A 20,527-nucleotide genomic window follows, 5' to 3' on the forward strand; every position below is an offset into this window, starting at 1 on the left:
AGAGAGAAGCTTCCACAGCATATTACTATTCCAAATACTGACAAGAAACTGCTTTATACCGACTCCAATGTTTTTTTCTCTACTAACCAGCATGTGGTTTATGTGTTTCACGCGTTGCTTGAATTGTAGGCATATCGACGGGCTTATATTTTAGGTTAAATTTCGAGTCGTGAGTAAACCGAATGGCGACAGTGAACGTGGATGTGTTGGAGTGATCCAGTCTGTGTAGTGAATGTTAATCTGACAAGCTAGTCACGAGGAAAAAAAAGAGGACAACTGTTGACTGACACGAGTCTTAATGGCTCGAGTATCGCTTCCGTACCTGCATAGATGTGTACGTTGATTAAAAATGTGTTTCACAACAGTTTACGCTCTAATTTCACAGAATGCTCAGCTGCATACCTACTACGTGCCTGTGTGTTTACATAACCATCCCGTCTTCCTTCTTGCTCTCGCGGAGAGTTCTCGCGATATTTGCGCGCGGCTCCTTGTGGTATTTGTAGTTCATTCGGAATGATGCTGTTCAGCGTTTGAATTTGGAGCGCGCTTACATGAAATATAATGTCTAGGCCGTCTTGCCTTCTATTGGCGTCTAAGATTATAGGCAGTTTACTGAGTAAATGAACAAATGTTTGCTAATCCAAATATGTGTGTAGTGTGTTACCTGTTAAAATGCACCACCACCACCCCCAAAAATGAAAATGATGTAATTATTTGCGAATACCTTCACCTGTTCTAAACCAGTTTGAGGGTTGTGTTTTGTCAGTTAAGCGCAAAGGAGGAATGTTGGAAACATGTAACCACTGCCTTTTCAATAATTTTTACTTTTGTGTGAATTATCCCTTTAATGTATATATATATATATATATATATATATATATATATATATATATATATATATATATATATATATATATATATATGTGTGTGTGTGTGTGTGTGTGTGTGTGTGTGTGTGTGTGTGTGTCTGTATTTTACAGATACACATAAACTGCAGATTTAAATATCTCCAATATTGCGTTTCTCCAAGGCAAAAATATCTGATAATACAGTCTTTTATTTTTAAAATGTTATGTTAACTTCTATCGATCATAATATCGATATCCATTACACTTTTCATTTTATATATGACTTTGAGGTATTCACAAAACACTCGCAACATTTATTTTGTATCATTCGTCTCTGATACGCTGTGAGAACATGCTGGATGTGTCTTTAATTCACTATTTTGTTTTACATGTGCATTACTGAAGTCTACAAAATGTAAAAACCGAGTCATACATGTGGCTTTCGAGCTAAAATGCACCAAATAAGCATGACCGTCTCTTTTTCTTCCCTCTAAGTATGACTCATTGGTGTGACAGCGCTGGTGAATGAACGTGAATGACATTCGCGTCGACGAATGGAATCTTCCAGTCTGCTCAGCAGGGGCGGGACAACAGCAGTGCTCGTGGCCAATGAGCAACAAACTTCATTCATAAAATAGTGTGGGGGGTGATCGTTGGAAGCGTGGGTTTTGAGGTTTCGTAACCCTGACTGAAACAGAAAAACCAGTTCTGAATCACAACCAATGACATTATTTGAATGGAGGTTACCGTAATGATCGTCCAATCAGAAGAGTTTTCGGTCCGCCCCATTGAAACGGGCAACCGAATGAATGAGAATGGGCTCTTTAAGATTGACGCGCACATTAGCCAATGATCTGCAAGTAGCGATTGACGGACGCGCGTTTCAGCCAATAGGCAACGGACGTGGGCTCGCATGGGCGGCGATGGAGTATGTGGGAGGTGTGCACTTAAATCTGGATAGACTAGTATGTTAGAGGAGTTGTAGGGGTGTGATGCCACAACCTGCTTATAAAGGGGCGCACACATTGAAGCTTTAAAGCAGTGCTTAACGACTAATTTTGCAGGTCATTCACCACGCGCAGCCAGCCGTAGACATGGAGTCGTTTAACGTGGTGGAGACGCTACAGCCTGCCGAAAGAGCGCTCTTCTGGGTCGGTGCACTTATCACGGCCTCGCTGGCGTTGTATGTGGTGTACAAGACCATCACTGGATTCAGGATATGGGTGCTGGGAAACGGGGACTTACTCTCTCCCAAATTGGGAAAATGGGCAGGTAAGTTGAACGACATGAGAGCTTGTATTGGCAGATCATGGGTGGGATAAATGCAGTGCGCATTTGGCGCAGCCTTAAACTAAATAAAGGTGAACTTCGTGGATTTTGAGTGAAAATAATTTTGTAACTTTTTTTTTTTTTTGCGCATTTAACACCTCATTGACAGAAGCCACAAATGGAGGGTGATTGTACCACTCACGTCAATTCCTAATCGTTAAATGAGATTAAAATCAAAAGACTAATTGAGACATCAGTATTTTATCGCATGGTCAACGGAGGCGACGTGTGTCTCAGGTTGACTGATTGCGCCATACATTCATATATTATGCGCAGATTGCATGTCACTCTGAGTCATTCAGGTATTTCAGTCAGACATTTTTTTTTTGCTCAAAATATTCGCTTAAATATGAAATTTGACTAATTAGATAGAACATTAATTAAAATCGGCTTGTACTTTATATTAAACGCATACTTGTAAAGATATCCAAGACGTTTTGATTTTTTTTCTCTCTCTCCCGAATTTCTAGTTTTTCCTGAATCGTATGTGCTCGGCCTGACCCAGTTATCCAGTTTCCTGGCTGCGCGTGCCAATGTGTGTCCCGACAAACGCGTTTTAAACATTCCTTTGACAGTTTTGCGGGTAAAACGCGCTTTGTTTTTCCCCCAGTACGTGCATTTCTGGCCGGTGCTGTCCGCTTCTTCCCCTCACTAGGGCACTGAGGTTGGTTTTGGCAACATGACGCAGTTTAAAACGCCAATCTTAATTATAATGCGGGTCCATACCACGTGCGGCATGTGAGGGGAGACTTGAGTGTGTCCTCGAATACACAAACACCGTGAGGGGAGGCGATTTCAGTCCTCACACGATTGCACTTTTAATACTGTTACTTTAAACTCCACCTCACTGTTAAAGATTGTGAAATGGCTCATCATGCCATAGTCTTTCACTGCCTAGGATGTTGCCTTGGCAGCAGGTGCACCAGTGTTCAACGCCTCTAGCGGTCGGATTGGGTATTGAAGATGTGAAGCGATTTGAGATGGAGTTTTTTTTTTTTGTAAAGATTTTTTTTTCTGTGTTAATTTCATCCAAGGAATGACATTAGCTTATTTTACAGCACTACTGGAAAAGTAGACTTTATACAATTCTGGTCTGAAATGCTTCACCTTTAGTGCTTATACATTATTATTATTATTATTATTATTATTATTATTAGTAGTAATAGTATTTTTAAATATTTTTTTCACTATTCTCACTTGTCACTGAAATGCTCATGTCATATTTCACTCTGAAAAAGCGTAAATACTGATTGTTTCTCTTTTTAATTGTTACACAAGCAATTACATCACCTGTGAACAACGTGGCTTACTGTTGCCAGATACTGCATATTAACACATTTTCTATTCAGTTTTTTAACCCCCACAAGTTTTGAAGATTTGAAATTAGCTTTAACTAAAAATAACTTTTTAAACGATGTATGCTGGGCAAAGTAGATTGTGATTGCAAACACTACACACCTGTAGTTCGACTCTCATTTCAATAGATTGAACACTGTACATTGAACAATGTCAATGTTTTTACAAAATCTTCCTTTTGTAGCATTTTAATATATAGTTATTATTATTAGATTAGTTTTAGCATTTATAGTGCTGCAGAGATGCGAAATGTTTTTTTTTTTTTAAAGAAATATTTTTATTGCCAGCAGCTTAGCTAGGTGCTGTGCATGAATTTTACGGTTCTGTAGTCCAAAAACCCTTTGGACAATCGCAGTTAAACAGTATATTTACTCTTTAAAACCTGTTTTCAAAAGTTTGCATAAATGAACTGTGGTTTAAAACAAAAACAAAAAAATAATAATAGTCATGTTTTACACTCTTGGAAATAAAAGCACAAAAATTGTCACTGGGGTGGGATCATTTCAAAAGGCTCATTTGCATAAGGGGTCCATATTGTTACTTCAATGTAGAATTGTCCCAATCAATTTTTTTTTTCCTCTCTAGTCAGTAGTTTGATTTTGCATATCTGCCGAAAGCTGATCTGATACTTCTATAATGCATAAAAAAGACTAAAGAAGAGCGAGGAAAGTGATCCAGAATGTTCCTCATTTTTGTATTAATTTCAACCTATTTTAACATTCACCAACTCTGTTAACAAACAGAACTCTTCTGTGAGGTAGCTTGAACAATCGAGTGATACATAACATCAATTCTTCACTTGGACTTCAGTGCAACAGTAAACATATTTAAAAAATCTAATATAAAAACAAAAAGCACCTCAACTTAAAATACCCAGTAGGCAATGCAAGGTTTACATATCTCAAATTTGCTATGGCAGTGTTGTCATCATCAACTTTATAATGCATTCAGATCGCAGACATACTCATGATTTCCGTTTCAAGCTGCTTCCATTCTCTACTTTGCCGGCATTTAACCAATAGCGGCTCTGCGACAAAGTGATGTCATATCGCACGCGTTTGTTACTGTATGAAGTCAAGAAAGAAGTCTAACTCTGTGCTACTGCATAACTACACTCTCAGAAATTAACGGTATGTGAGCTGTCACTGGGGTGGTACATTTTTATAAGGTACACATTTGTACTTAAAGGGTCCATATTGGTACCTTAAAAGGTCGGGAGGTAACGTGCGATTCCAATCGAGTCTAAAACTGCGAGATCGGGCCCGATTTACAATCGCATGATCGGATCTGACATCCCTTCTTCAAATGTAAATATTAGTACCTAAAAACTTCAGCAAATGTGCAGCTTTGGCACTAATATGTACCTTTAGGGCCGGGGTGTCCAAACTTGGTCCTGGAGGGCCAGTGTCCTGGAAGGCCTGTAGCCAGGGGGGGTTTGTGTGGTTCAAAAGAACTACCCCCCCCCCCCCCCCACTGACAAAGGTCCAGAATTTCTGCAACTATATTCTCATTTGACCTATTTTGACTGCTATGTCATCATAAATTGTGGAAGTAATGCATCGAAGGTTTTAAGAAAACACGCAATATTGACTGACTATTATTAAAAAATCAAAAACATTTTACAAGTATAGCCTGACTTTTATTTTAAATCTTGAACCTTATTCCTGAGAGAAAAAAATTGACCAATGAAAAGTCCGAATCACCAAAAGCAGCCTATTAAAGTTAATTTTAATTCTAATTAGGCTGTGTATCCAAAATCAAACAAAAGTTTTCAGAGGTAGCTTAAATAATGTGTCGGTGCAATTTGTGTGAGGGATTCATCAGAATATACATCAAAATCAGTCCAAAGCACTCAAAAAATGTGGAAAAAGTAAAAAAAAAAAAAAAAAAAAACGGTGGCTACATTAGGTTACCCTAATGAGGTCAAGTGTTATCACAAACGTGTAAAATATTTATATCTGTAAAGGCTTTTCAATATTTTTTCCACATTTTTATTAAGTGCCTTAGACTGAAATTTGCTGTTTGTACTAATTAGGCTGATGTTGGATGAATTTTCAAGAGAGGCTAGAGGAAAATTGTGAAGCTCTTATATATATATAAATAATTTAAATATATTATAAATAAAAGAGCTTCACAATTTTCTTCTAGCCTCTCTTGAAAATTCATCCAATAAATAAATAAATAAATAAAAAAAAAAAAAATATATATATATATATATATATATATATATATATATATATATATATATATATATATATATATATATATATATATATATATATATATATATAATTTTTTTTTATTTTAAATCTTTAGAAAATATTTTTGGTACATCAAAAATGGAGGATACAACAAGCTAATCCAGCTACAAATAGTGCTTAAAATGCCACTTATTGGAGTATTTAAACATTATAATTAAAAAGAAAATGAGGTGAATAAGTGCAAAAAAAGTTCACATTTTGAGAAAAAAGAACCCCCCTTTCTCCAGGCTGGCTACGCGCCTGTCTGGAGAGTTTATCTCGAACTTGCTTCAACACACCCGCCAGGAAGTTTCTAGTATATCTAGTTAGCGCTTGATTAGCTGGTTCAGGTGTGTTTGATTAGGGTTGGAGCTAAACTCTCTTGGACACTTGGCCTCCATACTGAGTTTGGACACCTCTGGGTTAAGGTATCAATATCGAACCTTTAGGTACAAATGCGTACCTGCCCAGTGACTGCTCTCATACCTTTTATATTCCTAAGTGTGTTGTTATCTTTCATTTGAAGTTATGTTGGAGCATATTTTGCATGAATATGTTATAATTTTGGTGTAATAACTTCCCACTTCTGGTAGCTTTTTGGAGTGAAATAAGACCTGCACATTGTTCTCAGCAGGTTTCATAAGCATCATCCTTTTGCACACTTGGCAACCACTCCCTTTTCCAGTAACACGTTTTGAACTTCGTACCGATCTTTCGTACATTCTGTCAGTGCCATGTCAAAAAAATAGAGGTGAAGAATGCCACTCCCTGAAACTGAAAAAGCAGGGCACCTGTTGGACCCGTTCAATTCCACGTGCACAAGCTACCTGGAGGTGACTAGGTGAAGCTAGGAGTGGGGGGAAAACTAGTTCTTGTTCCTGCCAATCCAGAACCACAGGTTTTATCAGGTTGAGCAAGACTGCATTTCCAAATCTCGAAACTCTCGCATGTTAGTGTGAGTGTAACTAATGAATCCTTGACGCGTTTGCAATCTTCACCCCACACTGCTTCTTTGTCATGTTGATTGTATGATGTCATAAATGCCATTAGATGATGCAGTTTTGAAGATCTACTCTGCTGACATTGCAGTACATTGAAGGTGAGTCATGAAGCGGAATGCATGAGAGAGGGAGAGAACCGAGCAGAAAAGCGGTTTGGTGTGTTCCCGCAGTTGTCAGGCATTCCTCGTTCCTGAGACAATTACGGGAGACCCCTGGTGTCCGTCTTCCGAACTGCACTGACATGGTAAAGGTTGCAAGGCAGTGGTTTAGTTCTAGTGCAGAGTGTTTTTGCAGCACTTAAAGGCTTTTTTGGTCCTTTATTTTTGGTCAGATGTGGCTTATCTTTCTTTCTGAATTATTAAATGATTCATATTTCAGAGCAAACCCAGATGGAATCAAGAGTGTAGACAAACTTTGTCTAATCTTCAATTAGCTTGATCCTTTTTTTTTTTTTTTGTAAGCATTTGAGGTTCTTGATCATGTTCATGATCTGATTGATCCCATTAATGTGTATGTGTACATTTTTACTCAAATTTAATATGATTCTTTTAAGAATTACAATTTATATTTGTTAATAAAATAAAATTCATAAGCATATTCTTATTAGCAAACATTTTAGTCTTATGGGGGGGGGTCTTATGTTCAAATATAATATTGTATAGCTTCCTATTAAAAATATGAATTTAAAGATAGATTTGTGAGGGCTCTACCTGTATACGCTGACTACTGCAACTGTAATTTTCTATTAAGGATGAGATTCACAAATGAATAGACAAGGATTCAAACATAAATACCTTAAATTTCATCATTTATAAATATTGTTTTATATGTGCAGCTGCTTCTCTGTTGTAATGGGTATTTTGATCTATTTTGCAGTCCATTATTTAATACAGTGCTCGGCATATACATCTTTTTAAACTCATATTTTTAATAGGAAGCTATACAATATTTTATTTGTGCACATACATTAGATTAGTCAGTACTGAAGCCAAAATAACTTGCAATAACGGTCCAAAAACTAGTACACCCAAATTTATGTTATTAAAAAATATTAAATGCAAATAAAAAATTTTTCAAAAAGAGTAAAAATGAAGAGAAGCAAAACAATTTGAAGAATTTAGTTGCAGCTTTTGTAGTTTTTTTTCTTGCAATGTTTTGCTTGAATTTATTTGTGTTTTCTTTCTATTTCTAAGTATGTTTATACTTAGAATAAACATATAATAAATATAGATATAATAAATATATAAAATACAGATATATTAAATATATCTGTTTAATAAATCTGTTGTTTTAAATGTACCAAAATACACATTTTGCCTATATTTACTGAGAAATTGAGGAAAATATATATATATATATATATATATATATATATTTTTTACCATAATATTTTTATTTTTCGTTTTCAGTTTGTACACTTTGAAATACAACATTTTACAAACATTTTACAACAATAATAACCTTGTTGCATTTATATATATATATATATATATATATATATATATATATATATATATATATATATATATATATATATATGCACATATATACACACACATTTATTTATAATAAAAACTAAAAGCAAACAACAACAACAACAACAAAAATAAATAAATAAATAAAATAAAACTGCTCCTTTTTTTTCAATTATGGTAATCTATTCAAACATGACAATTATCATACTAAGTACTAGGCAAAGCAAATATATATTAAGTAATGTATCAATGCAGAACTATAAAGCTGGAACTGCATTATCCATCAAATATTATTGATCAACTTCTTCCTCTGTTAATTCCACTTCTTTGATATAACTAATGAAAGGACTCCATATGTTTTCAAATACACGTTGTTTAGCTTTTAGTATACAAGTTATTTTTCTAATGGCAGACTTGACAACATTTGTTTTATCCATCGAGTAGCGTTCGGTCTTTGCATCTTTGTCCATAGCAAAGCTACACATCTTTTGGCATAAAGCAAGCTGAGGTCTATAAATATTTGTTCGCTTCTACCATAGTTTGAGTCCTCTGGGTATAAACCTAGCAAAAAAAAGCTTTGGGTCAAGGAGGATTTATTTTGAAATTTTTTTTCACCTATAATTCTCACCGCTTCCCAAAATAGTTTAATTTTTGTGCACTGCCAAAGGAAAATATTAATTTTCAAAATATGGGTGTACTCTATGCTGAGCACTGTATCTGGCATAAGAGGGCCTCTGTATTGTTTCTCAACTAGCTTTTTGTGATGGTTCATGGTGCAGTGTGTATTGTGCGAACAAGGTAGGCTAGCGTTTCTCTCAGCTGACTTGTGATGCTGACCGAGCAGTGCGAGGAAGCCAAAATTAGAGCTTCATCACCCCCCCACCCATCTCTCTCTTGTCCTCCAGTGGCTCACTTCATCCCTCCTTAGAACACTAAATGTGTTTGAGAATCACAGTTATGTAACAGAGCTGCAGTCATTCATGGGGACGGGGGCGATTGTGTCATACAAACTTGCTTTGACATTCAAATCGCAGCTTTAAGAAACAACTTCGGGGTTATAGGCCTGATAGTTGAGCAATATTAGACATGGAAGTTTGTGAATAGCAACGTTAGCCCATTCATGCTAGCTCAAAGGGACTGTCTGAATGAAGTGTTCCCCCAGTGTGTGAGCGAGTGAATGTGGACTGCGCAACTTGTGAACGTGTGAGCCGTGAATGATGATAACTGGCTGTTGTTTTTCAAGGGAGGGCTTTGAAGAAGTGGGGGTCTTCAAAAAGAACGCTGCGTTCATGTGACTAACACGCTTGTTGCCACGTGCCTGAGCAGAGGATGCTGGGTAAAACTGCTACCCCCTCCTCCTCTCTCCGTCTAAGCCTATCTCCATCCTCCATCTCTTGCTCATCCCCATCACTAAGGACTTTCTCTCTCTCTCTCTCTCCCCCCCTCTCCTCCCGAAACTGTTTGTTCGCCCTCTGCGAGCCCCCCCCACCCTCCTTTTTCTCTTCTCTGTCACGACTCGGCTCCATTTATTTATTTATTTCCCGGAAAAGGAAATCTTCCATCTGCCATTTAACGTTACACTTATAAATCACATCCCATTGTGAACTGCAAACATCAAGCATAAGTTTAATTGGATCTTTTGGTCAAAATTAAATTTATTAATCAAATTAATAATAATAATAATAAGAGATCTGTGATAACATCAAGTGCAATGCATTCGCAATGTAAGGTTTTCCATATTGTCATAGTATTTTCACCTCAGTCATCCATGACAAGCTGCACAGCTTCAGCAGCAATGCGTCTCCGCGCTAGCAAAACAAAGCATCCTCCTCCGCACCGGTGTCTAAAAATAGGCTATGCCAGCTCTATGTTTAGATGTTTTGAATTATTTCTGCCCTTTTCTGTTCTATTTAATTTATTTTTTGCAAGAAGGACTATTGATTTTTTTTTATTATTATTATTTTTACTTTCTCTATTTTTATTTCTTTCTTTTTTTTTTGGTGAGCATGTGACTTTTTGCTGCTATTTCTGATATTGCACCCTCTCACCCCCACATCGTTTTTTTTCCCCCTTCTTCAATCCACCTTTTATCCGAGTACAGATGCTATTTTGGGTGCTGAACTGCTCTGGTGTGTAGTTTTTCCTGCTGGCCATGTGACTGGCTTGTGCTATTTAAAGCATGATGCTGCTTTGGGGGGGAGTGGGCGGAGGTGTTAGCATTCTGCAGTGCTAGCGAGCCAAGAACAGGAACTGTTCATTCATGGAGGAATAGAGAGAGAGAGGGAAAGTGATGCGACAGATTGCATACAGTAGAGGTCTGAATGTAGATGGCCCAATCTCCAATCATACGCTATTGTTAATTGCGTTTCACTGGTCATTTGTAGGTGGGGAGGGAGGGGGGGGTGGGTCTTGAGTATGTAAGCATCGTTTCGTTCACGAATCTTTGCTGCAAGCATAAAATTCCTGTTCCATAAGTCAGTCTCTCTCTCTCTCTCTGCTCTACAATGAGCTGGGTTGCTGGGGGATGCAGAAAAAGGGATTGAGGGTGAGCGGGCAGCATCTTGTTGGTATTCAAGTGCTGCGGCTGTTCCAGACGAGGCAGCTATTTTTACTCACTCGCCTGCTTTTTTTAGCGCTGGAATATTGAGTCGGAGGAGGGCCAGTGCGCCTGTGCGGCTCTGTATTTCTGAACGTACTGTTCGTGAATGTACCCAGGCACGACTACTCGTGCCATCCCTGTTTCCGAGGGGCTTTGTTTAAATCATTCATTGGATGCTTTAACATTAGCAGCAAGGTGCTACATAATTAATGCCAACCCTTCACAGCATCTTTGGCTGTCGTAATGTCATTGTGTACATTTTTTTTTCTTTCTTTTTTTAAATGGTCACCAAGAAATATGACTGATTTGTTTTTTCCCTGAAATATTTGCAGTGTTCGTTATGAATTACAATATCTGTGCTCATAAAATTTGCAAAAATCCACCAATGTAAATTACCTGACAAAAGTCTTCCCCTATTTTGCACCTGGAAGGGCATCCGCTGCGAAAAACCTTCCTTGATAAGTTGGTGGTTCATTCCGGTGTGGCGACCCTGGATTAATAAAGGGACTAAGCTGACAAGAAAATGAATGAATGAATAAATGAAGTCTTCACCTATAAAAGTTTTACTTCTAGTTGATCATTTGGTATCAGAAGGGGCTTATGAAAGGCAAAGTCCTCTCATTTTACTAAAATAAAATATGATCATGCCTTAATCTTTATTTATTTTTGTTTGTTTTAATTATTTATTAGGACAGTAAGGTCTAACAAAAGTCTTGTCGTTTAACAGAATTAATGTACAGTATAGATCACAGGTGTCAAACTCAGTTCCAAAAGGGCCGCAGCTCTGCACAGTTTCGTTCCAACCCTAATTAAACACACCGGATCACACTAATTGAGTCCTTCAGGCTTGTTTGAAACCTACAGGTAAGTGTGTTGGAGCAGGGTTGGAACTAAACTGTACAGGGCTTCGGCCCTCCAGGAATTGAAATTGACACCCCTGGTATAGAATATAAAGCTGTGGTGCAGTGGAAACAGAATGAACATTTGTGTATGACTCCCATGAGCTTGGAGGACTGCATCCATACATCTCTGCAATGACTCAAATAATAAAGTCATCTGGAATGGCAAAGAAAGCATTCTTGCAGGACTCACAGAGTTCATCAAAATTCTTTGGATTCATCTTCAATGCCTCCTCCTTCAGTTCTGGTGACTGGGTTGGCCAGTCCTGGAGCCCCTTGACCTTCTTTGCTTTTAGGAACTTTGATGTGGAGGCTGAAATATGAGGAGCGCTCTCCTGCTGAAGAACTTGCCCTCTCCTGTGGTTTGTAATGTAATGGGCAGCACAAATGTCTTTATCTTAGGCTTTTGATGTTACCATTCACTCTGCAGATCTCTCGCACGCCCCATACTGAATGTAACCCCAAACCATGATTTTTCCTTCGCCAAACTTGACTGATTTCTCTGAGAATCTTTGGTGTATATGGGTCCTGTAGGTCTACAGTATTTGTGATGATTGGCATTGTTCAACACCTTCTGGCAATTTTCCAAATGATCAACTAAAAGTCAAGTTATTGTTTGCTGCTCTTGCAACTGGGTTCGACGACAAGCCTTTTGTCAGGTAGTGTACATGTCCCCAATATGTGCGGGGTATAAAAAAAAATACAACCGTTAATTCTCACCTTGGTAAAGTTTTGTTTTTCTACATACAAATACCATTATCCAAAATGAAAAATGTCATTTACTCACACTCGTTTCTAATTTAGTTTCTGTCAAAACCAACACAAAATATTTTTAAGATGTAGGAAACCTGCAGCCTTTGACTCATATCGCATCTTGCTAATAATGTTCATGTTAACAAAAGACAATTCATCCCTGTTCATACCATTGGGCGTCATTGGCTTTCATAATGATGGTTGATGACAGATTGGAGTGTTTTTATGAGGTAGAGTTTGGCGTTGATGTGCAGCAAGATTTGAACAGTAATCTTTCTCAATCAACGAAATGATTCTCAAAATGCCCCCAAGAATATGATCTTGATTGGTCTTGGATTGTGTAAAATGTTGGTGGAGAATGACTTTACTGATGTTGTCCTTTTTTTATTTTTTTTTGCGCCACCTCTGTGTCTGACCCTATTTTTGTGTGGAATTCTGGGAATTGTCCCCCAGTCTTAAGTGTTTTCATGTCCACTCACATAATTGGGTGGTTGGAATTGCTCAAGTTGCGAAAATACCGTTTTAATATTTTGTGCAATGTGGCCCCTCTGATGACATCTTGTTTTTCAGTTTTGCTCCGTTGTCAATGTTTTTTGGAGCATGGTTGTATTAAGCCTGAAAGCTCTTTAGCGTTGTTTGTGGAATAGTTCATCAGAAAAGTAAGTGTTTGGTTCAGAACCAGAATGTTGTTCTTTTACAAAACACAATTTTGAGGAGGGTTATTTGGTTCCTTAAAGTCAGCTGTGCGACTATACAAGGGTGAGTAAATGTGTGTTTTGCCATTTTATTATTATTATTCTTTTATTAATTAATTTACTTTTAATATAGTTGGTCCCATTTAAGATAAAGCAGGACACGCTTCATTCTTGGTATGAATTTGAAATGGAGCTTGTATATCACTTCTGTCTTTTGTTCCTTCTGCCTTTCGATCCAGTGCTCTCACTCTCGTTGTCGTGCTCTCACTTTCTACCCACATCTGACTTTGCGCAGTCTCCCATTCCCCCCCCCCCCCCTTTTCCCTCTGGTTTCTATTTTTAGCAGCCCCCAGGATCCCTCATCACCCCTCCTGTGCTGTCGTGCTCTACAGACGTCATAACCCCCCCCACACACCACCACCACCACCCCTTTCTCCCCCTTAGCCGTGTTCATGCCAATGACCACTGCCTATGCTACACTTTGATCAGCCATTGCACATATTTTCTTAAATGCAAGCTTTTTAGAAATGTATTTTATCTTTGTTTTTTGCAAAATGCGAGATTTATGGGATGTTGAGATGGGAGTTATTTCCTAAACCATTGTAATATTTCATAAAACAGTGTAAATTTCATCTGAATAACACTAAATGCTCACTCATTTGTGAGGGTTATACATTAAACACTTTAATGTTTCTGTTTACTCACCTGTATTTTTTACATGTTCAGACAGCGAGCTGGTTTTTAGGTCTAAACGATTGCTGTTGAACAAAACAAATTGACTAGTCATTTGTAAAATTAATAAAATGGCATGATTTAGCTTAATGCATTCATAAATGTGAAGGGCGTCATTGCATGACTAAATGGAGTTGAGAAATGAGTACTCAAACATGTTTCTTTGTCTGCTATTGGTGGCTTGATCATACTGCCACTCCCTCAGGCAACACTATTGGTTGAGCTCGTGTTGTCGGTCGGAATTGAGAGATTGCACATGTTTTGAATAGGGTTGTCCCCATGCAGGAATTCAGTATCAATCGATACTGAAATTAAAAAAAAAAAGTCAATTTCCTGCTAATATTTGAGTGCTGAAATGACTGTGACTGGCCTTGACTGTGATCGGTTCACCAAACTCACACTGAGTGTAAACCCTGATGTTACAGGGACACTGGAGCATTGTAAAGTCGCTGGACATAAGAGTGATATGCTTATGAAAAATGTTTTTTTAAAACTTTATAATATGTGGTTACACCCCCCCCCCAACCCCCCATGCCCAAAAAGACATTAAAACAAGATCTATGGGGGGCAGCTCTTTAATAGTAAATAATGTCTTTCCTTTTACCTTTTTTAATATCTTAATGTATAATAAATATACATTTGACACCCCCTCCCAAACATAAAGGTTCAAATCATTGTAAATGCATAATCGCACCCATAAATGCTAGTAAAAACTTGATTCAACAGTCTGAAACAGGCCGCTCTAGAGCAGCAAAAGATATCTTAAGTATTTACTAAACATGAGTCTTGTAAAATAGGTGTTTATGTCTGCATGTAGCCTTAAAGAAAAATTAGATGCATAATTTGTATAGTTTGACCGACAGTAACCTCTAAAATGGTAACTAAATATCCCTCAAAACACTAAAAACGTATACATTTTATTACTAAAAGAGATGTAATTTAAATACATTCATAAGTTTGATTCACTGAAGCATATATTACTAAACTACTGCCGAAAAAGTTGAGCCCCCCTGACTGTCAATGTATAATTCGCACCCTGGTTACACTCAGACATACAAACAGTGGTGAGTTCGGTGAACTAATAACCTTAATGGTCAATCACAGTCATTTCTGTTGAGCACGTGAACACATTGGCAAATCAGCGTTGTTTAACAACGAGCTAAACGGTGTTTAAATGCTAGCAGGAAATGGATGTTTGTAAATTTTCAGAATCGATTTAGTACTGATTTCGTATTCTGACAACCCTAGTTTTGTAAACGCCTCTTATTATTCTTTTTGAGTTAATCAACGCAATGACTTCCCTAGAGTAGTTTTTTAAATGCATTAAGCTGATGCAATTTGACATCGGCAAGGATTTCTTTAGGTAAAACTGCTGCTCTATGTGAAACTGACTTTCATAGCAAGATCACATTAAAAGCAACAGTGAACCAAATGTTTTCCTGAACCAGTTGTCCTTGTCTGCTATTGGTTTTGGCATAGCTCCATCCCTAAACCCGGTTTTCAAGCACTGTGCAATATTGCGCCTGCTGCAGCCATGGTACAGCAGCAAAGTTTCTTGATCATTACGCTAGAATGAGTGTTTAGTTCCTAGCCATACCACCCTAGAAAATATCACATTTTCGTTCTCCAACTACATGATGTAAAATAAGGAAGTGTCTAGTTTTAAAAGGGTAAAATGATTAACTGTTTGTTTTATTTTTTTCTGAAGTGAGATGCTAATAATTTAATTCAGAGATCCCTGAACTAGTGCTGGCGGGCCAACGTTGGCCTATGGGAACCTTTGAATTGGCATGCTATCTCGTCTGAGATTGGTTTGGAGATTGTCATTTCAAATTTAATTGAACCTTTTATAGGACTGGGCGATTGTTCCTAAAATACAAATCTTGATTTAATTGAACATTTTTAACTCTTACGATTAATGAATGTTTATTTGATTAATTTTACCCTCATAGTTCACTGTTTTGAACAGTAAATGTACTCTCATGTTACAAATGAGAGATTTTTGAATGATGGGTGCATTAGTTGATTTTAAAATGATTGAAGTAAACACACTCTATCTACTATCTATGGTTATTTAATGAACATCAATGCTAAGCTACTGAAATTAAAACACATTGCCTAAATCGCAGCTCTTCGTGCCATCCACCCTTATCACCGCTACCAAACCGACCAATCACAAAGCTTGTGCTACATCTTTGTGACTTTTTTTTTTTTTTTTTTTTTGAGAGGGAGAGAGATGCGCGAGTATGTGAAGGCTGTGCAGGACCGTACATATGCACTTTGCAGAAGTATAATATCAAAATAAAACAATAAATATAAATTATAATATGTATAAATTAGCACTGACAGAGGGGGGTCACATGACTGTAGGCAATGTGATTTAAAAAAAAAAAATTGACCTGGAAAAATTGTCAATTATAGGTTCTGAATTTCGATTAATCGCCCTAACCTTTTGTTTGTTTTCTGTTGTCAAGCTACAAAAAAAGCAATCTGAAATGTTTCAATTTAAATGGTGCTAATGAATCAAATTTAGTTTAAAATGTACATACGACGCATGGAGGACAAGGCAGAGACTTTTGTGAGCAAATAACGGCAAAGGCAGCTTCTGCTTGACTAGAGTAGTCCGCATTGAACTTCACTGTGTTATAAATGTGATTTATGTATTTATTGCAATAAGTTATAATTGAAAGTTATTCTGCATTTAGTTAATGTTTTAAAGTAAAGTTTTTGTTAATTTTTTTTATATTATTGGAGTTAGGCAATTACCCATGGCTACTTTAATGTAAAATAGTTTGGTATTTGTTTGTAGCCCACAGCTATTAAAGATATTCTTTTTTTTGACCATACATACAAAAATGTTTGGGCACCCCTGGTCTAATCTGATTTAATATATTATGCTAAGCTAAAAGTGCTACCGCCAGACCCAGAGATTGGCTGGATGGATTATAAATGGTAGATGAAATGGTGATGATGAACTCGACTGTTCAACATTAGCGAAGCTGTAAAATGAGCCTATTTCCAAATAAGGTGGAGCGTTCCATCAGGCAAACCAAATGTCAAGGGTAAATTTGAACATTATTTCATGTCTCCTTTATGCAAAAATTGTAGGATTTTTAGGAAGAAGGCCCATTCGTACACAAATCTAACTCAGGAATATGCAGATTGCATCGACCTGTCATTTAAATAATGTAAATTAACTGCAAATATAAAGTTGTGAGTAGCTACTGTTACAGCGTTTGTTCAAACTGTTTTGAAAATGGCTGTCAGTCTTTACATTTCATTTTTCTGGCAAATTAACTGACTAATAGCTGCTTTGAACCATTACTACTTGAAATGTATAGAAATCACATTAACGCTGCTGAAATTCCATGACTTAAGCATCCTAGTTTGGCTAGTGAAGAATTGTTTTGATTTTAAAACTTGTGTGTTGGTGTACCTGTTTGCCTTGAACTTATGATGAGTTAAAAAACGAGTTACCAATCTCCTGCAAAAATTAATCCTGTCTGTCTTCCTGCTTTTTTTTTTCCAGTTGTGACGGGAGCCACGGATGGGATTGGGAAATCCTATGCGGAGGAGGTAAGGGTTTCTCTTCTTATTTATCTGTTCGCTCCACGGAAAGCACAGTGACTCATCACAAGACAGAGGTTTCACTCTGAGGCCAAGAGAAGGAGGGTGACTGGAAGACTGCTGGTGGGAAAAGACCTGTTACCTCGTTTAACTTGTACAGCTAAAAGTTGTTCTCGCACTCCAAAGTTAGCCATTTCATAACCGTTTAAAGAGTATGGCGGTTTCTTACAGGTTTCCCCTCAAACATTAAGGGTGCTTTCACACCTGTGAATAGATTCGGTTGTTTCGAAACAGAGATTACAATTGTTACATTGTTGCTCTTTGCTCTTGGAGCGGTTCGCTTTCACACTGCAAAGTTTTTAATCGGACCAAAATAGCTAAAACAAGTCGCGTGCGATTAAACCCTTCTTACATTGGTCACAGTGTCAGGGTTTATTTTGTAGCGTCCCGCTAAGCTGTCAGGAGAGGTGGTGGTTTGGTGGTGATTGACAGGGTGCGCGCAACGTGTCTGAGGAGAGACGCGGTGGGGAGGGGTGAGAAGGGTGCGCGACGATGCCTATTTGAGGACCGGGAGGGAGACGTGAGATTACCGGGAGATCATCACTCGTTTGCGGGCATCCAGAGACTCGCGAAACTTCCCGCCCTACTCATAATTCTCTCTTTGTATAGCCGTAAGCCTATTACATATCCGTAAAACACTATATAACCGCGCTCGGATCGGATCGCTTTCTCACTACAATCTAATCGCTCCAGGGTTCATTTCAATCGAGCCAAGACCACCTCATTCAAGCGATCTCGGAGCGATTACTTTGGCGCGGAACAGAGCGCGATTGCCCTGTTCACATATGCCAAACGAACCACACTAACTGGGCAAACGAGATGCGTTCCGAAACAAAAGTGTAGGTGTGAAAGCACCCTAAAAGTGCAGTAGATGGTCTGCCATGATGCTAACCGATTAGCATAATATTTTTGAAAACAGAATAGCTGCATTTCAAATCGCATAACTATGCACTTTTCTACGCCATTTTGTAGTGTAAACAGTGTAAATAGTGCGTTCACACTGAAAACTCTAAAAATTATAAGTGCACTTTTAATTACCCGAATGATGCACTCATTCAGCCGGTAAAACGAAGTGTGTAATGATGGACACTTCACGCACTCAATGACCGCAGGTTTGCTAACATAGCGGAAGGGGCGGAACTATCAGGCGCACATGTTGGATAACTTTTATTTTGGGTGGTGAAATCAAATTTCTCCTGCGAAAGTGATAATAGCGCCTCCCGATGGTGAATGCTGTTATACTCATGGCAGGTTTTATTTGATAGTTTGCTCATTTATTTCACTGATTTGGCAAACGTCATCGGGGAAACTGTTTGAATTTCCGCTTGGTAAAAAAATCTTTAGTGCTCCATTTGGGACGACACTACATACATATACTACACTGAGTGTGTAAGTGCTGGAGTGCATAGTGTATAGTGTGCCATTTGGGATGCAGCTAATCTCTCCCTTGCCATCCAAAGCCACGCCTACTGAAATCACGAATGCACACCTTAAAGATGACAGACAACCCATTAGATTGTCATTCGGCAGTTCGAAAACTTTACAGTACTTTATAATACTACGATTCTGATTGAATAACTTTATTATATCTGGCACCTTTTTTAATTGTGCATCAAGGAAAACTTGTCAATGTGCAATATTTCATGAATGCAAGGATTGCTCGTCTCACTCTCACACACTTTGTCCTTAAGTGACTAAATTACTGTATGCTTAGTGCTCGGCCGGCAGGGTGCAAGAATTACACTTATTATTAAGCCATGCTTGCATGCTATTTCATTCAGACTAGCATGGTAAACGATATAGGGAGCACGTCACGGGTTGTTAAAAAAATCAATCAATACGAATATAAAATCAACTTCAACTCAGTAAAGCAGGTTAGGAAGAATAGCGCTATTTACTTGTGCTTCGTTGTCGAACTAGATAAATACCTACATTATTAATGCTGTAAAATGTACCTTATGAAATTCAAAATAGTCACATCCGTCTTTTGTTTCAAGATTTCACTGACTGAACAGCACTTCTGTGCATATAACCCATTCGTAAAACAACACAATCTCCATCAGCTTTGCGTGAATAAAATCGTTTTAAAACGGAACATTACCTGTCTAAAAGAAATACTTCAGCCATGGTGTCATCTTTTCTCCAGCGTGCAAAAGTAACTCCAATATTGATTCAGGGTTTTAAAATTTTGATTTGAGCATTTGTTTTTGCCACCCTCACTCTCTCTTGTGTGCGCTTGAACGTGTGTGTGTGTATGCGCAAACAGCAGATCTGCGTGAACCGATTTGCAGATGTACAAATCTACATTTGTTGACAGACAGTTGGGGCTACTTATTAGAATTATGGGAGTTATCGGCATTTAAATGAATTTTGTTTATTTTTTATACCTTACCCAGAATATGTAAATGCATTCAGATCATTTACTTTAATAATTACTATTGGAATGTGAAGAGACTTTCAACCAGCACAACAAAAAAAAGATTTTAAAGGCAATATACTGCACCTTTAAAGTTATTTTCCATTGGTCAAACAAACAAGAAGCTCCTCCCAAACTCATGCTATTGGTTGAGCCACTTTTGCCGAGTTGGACTGTACTTTTTCAAACTGAATTTTAGTTTATTTTTTTTTAACTAAAAGCTGCATCCAAAATTGCGTACTAGAGTAGGCACTCCATTTGAATATAAATTTACTACGTAATCATTAGAAAGGTAAGTTTTATTATGAATAGGAGTGGTATGAATGAAATTCGGACTGATTACATCTATTAATCATTATCACCTATGCATCAGTTGCGTCACTTCACTCCATTCATAAACTCTCTCACGTGGCCTCATGGGATAGGAAAGTGTCCATTTGGATGCACCCAACAGAATCTCTTCAGAAGTAGTAAATCATCAGGGTACTTCTCGCCTACTGTTTGTTTTGAATAGTATGAATTCAGACATGCTATGATCGCATATTATTATTATTTTT

At 37.6% G+C, this 20,527-nt stretch overlaps 1 protein-coding gene and 1 long non-coding RNA gene across 2 annotated transcripts in view; one reads left to right on the forward strand and one right to left on the reverse strand.

Moving 5' to 3' along the window:
• The window catches only part of LOC147830929 (uncharacterized), a 101,199-nt gene extending 100,753 nt beyond the window's left edge, over positions 1-446 (reverse strand). The window contains exon 1 of the long non-coding RNA XR_015526642.1: positions 403-446. This is a non-coding gene — a long non-coding RNA (uncharacterized LOC147830929). The remainder of the gene's footprint in view (positions 1-402) is intronic.
• Positions 447-1,825: 1,379 nt separating this feature from the next.
• Positions 1,826-20,527, forward strand: part of hsd17b12a (hydroxysteroid (17-beta) dehydrogenase 12a) — a 34,178-nt gene continuing 15,476 nt past the window's right edge. The window contains 2 exon segments of the mRNA NM_200881.1: positions 1,826-2,120; positions 17,457-17,503. Coding sequence (NP_957175.1) covers positions 1,943-2,120; positions 17,457-17,503 — 225 coding nt within the window. The 5' untranslated portion in view covers positions 1,826-1,942.

The sequence above is a fragment of the Danio rerio genome, chromosome 25 (genome assembly GCF_052040795.2).
Source record: "Danio rerio strain M-AB ecotype USA chromosome 25, GRCz13ab, whole genome shotgun sequence".
Taxonomy (NCBI): Eukaryota; Metazoa; Chordata; class Actinopteri; order Cypriniformes; family Danionidae; genus Danio; species Danio rerio.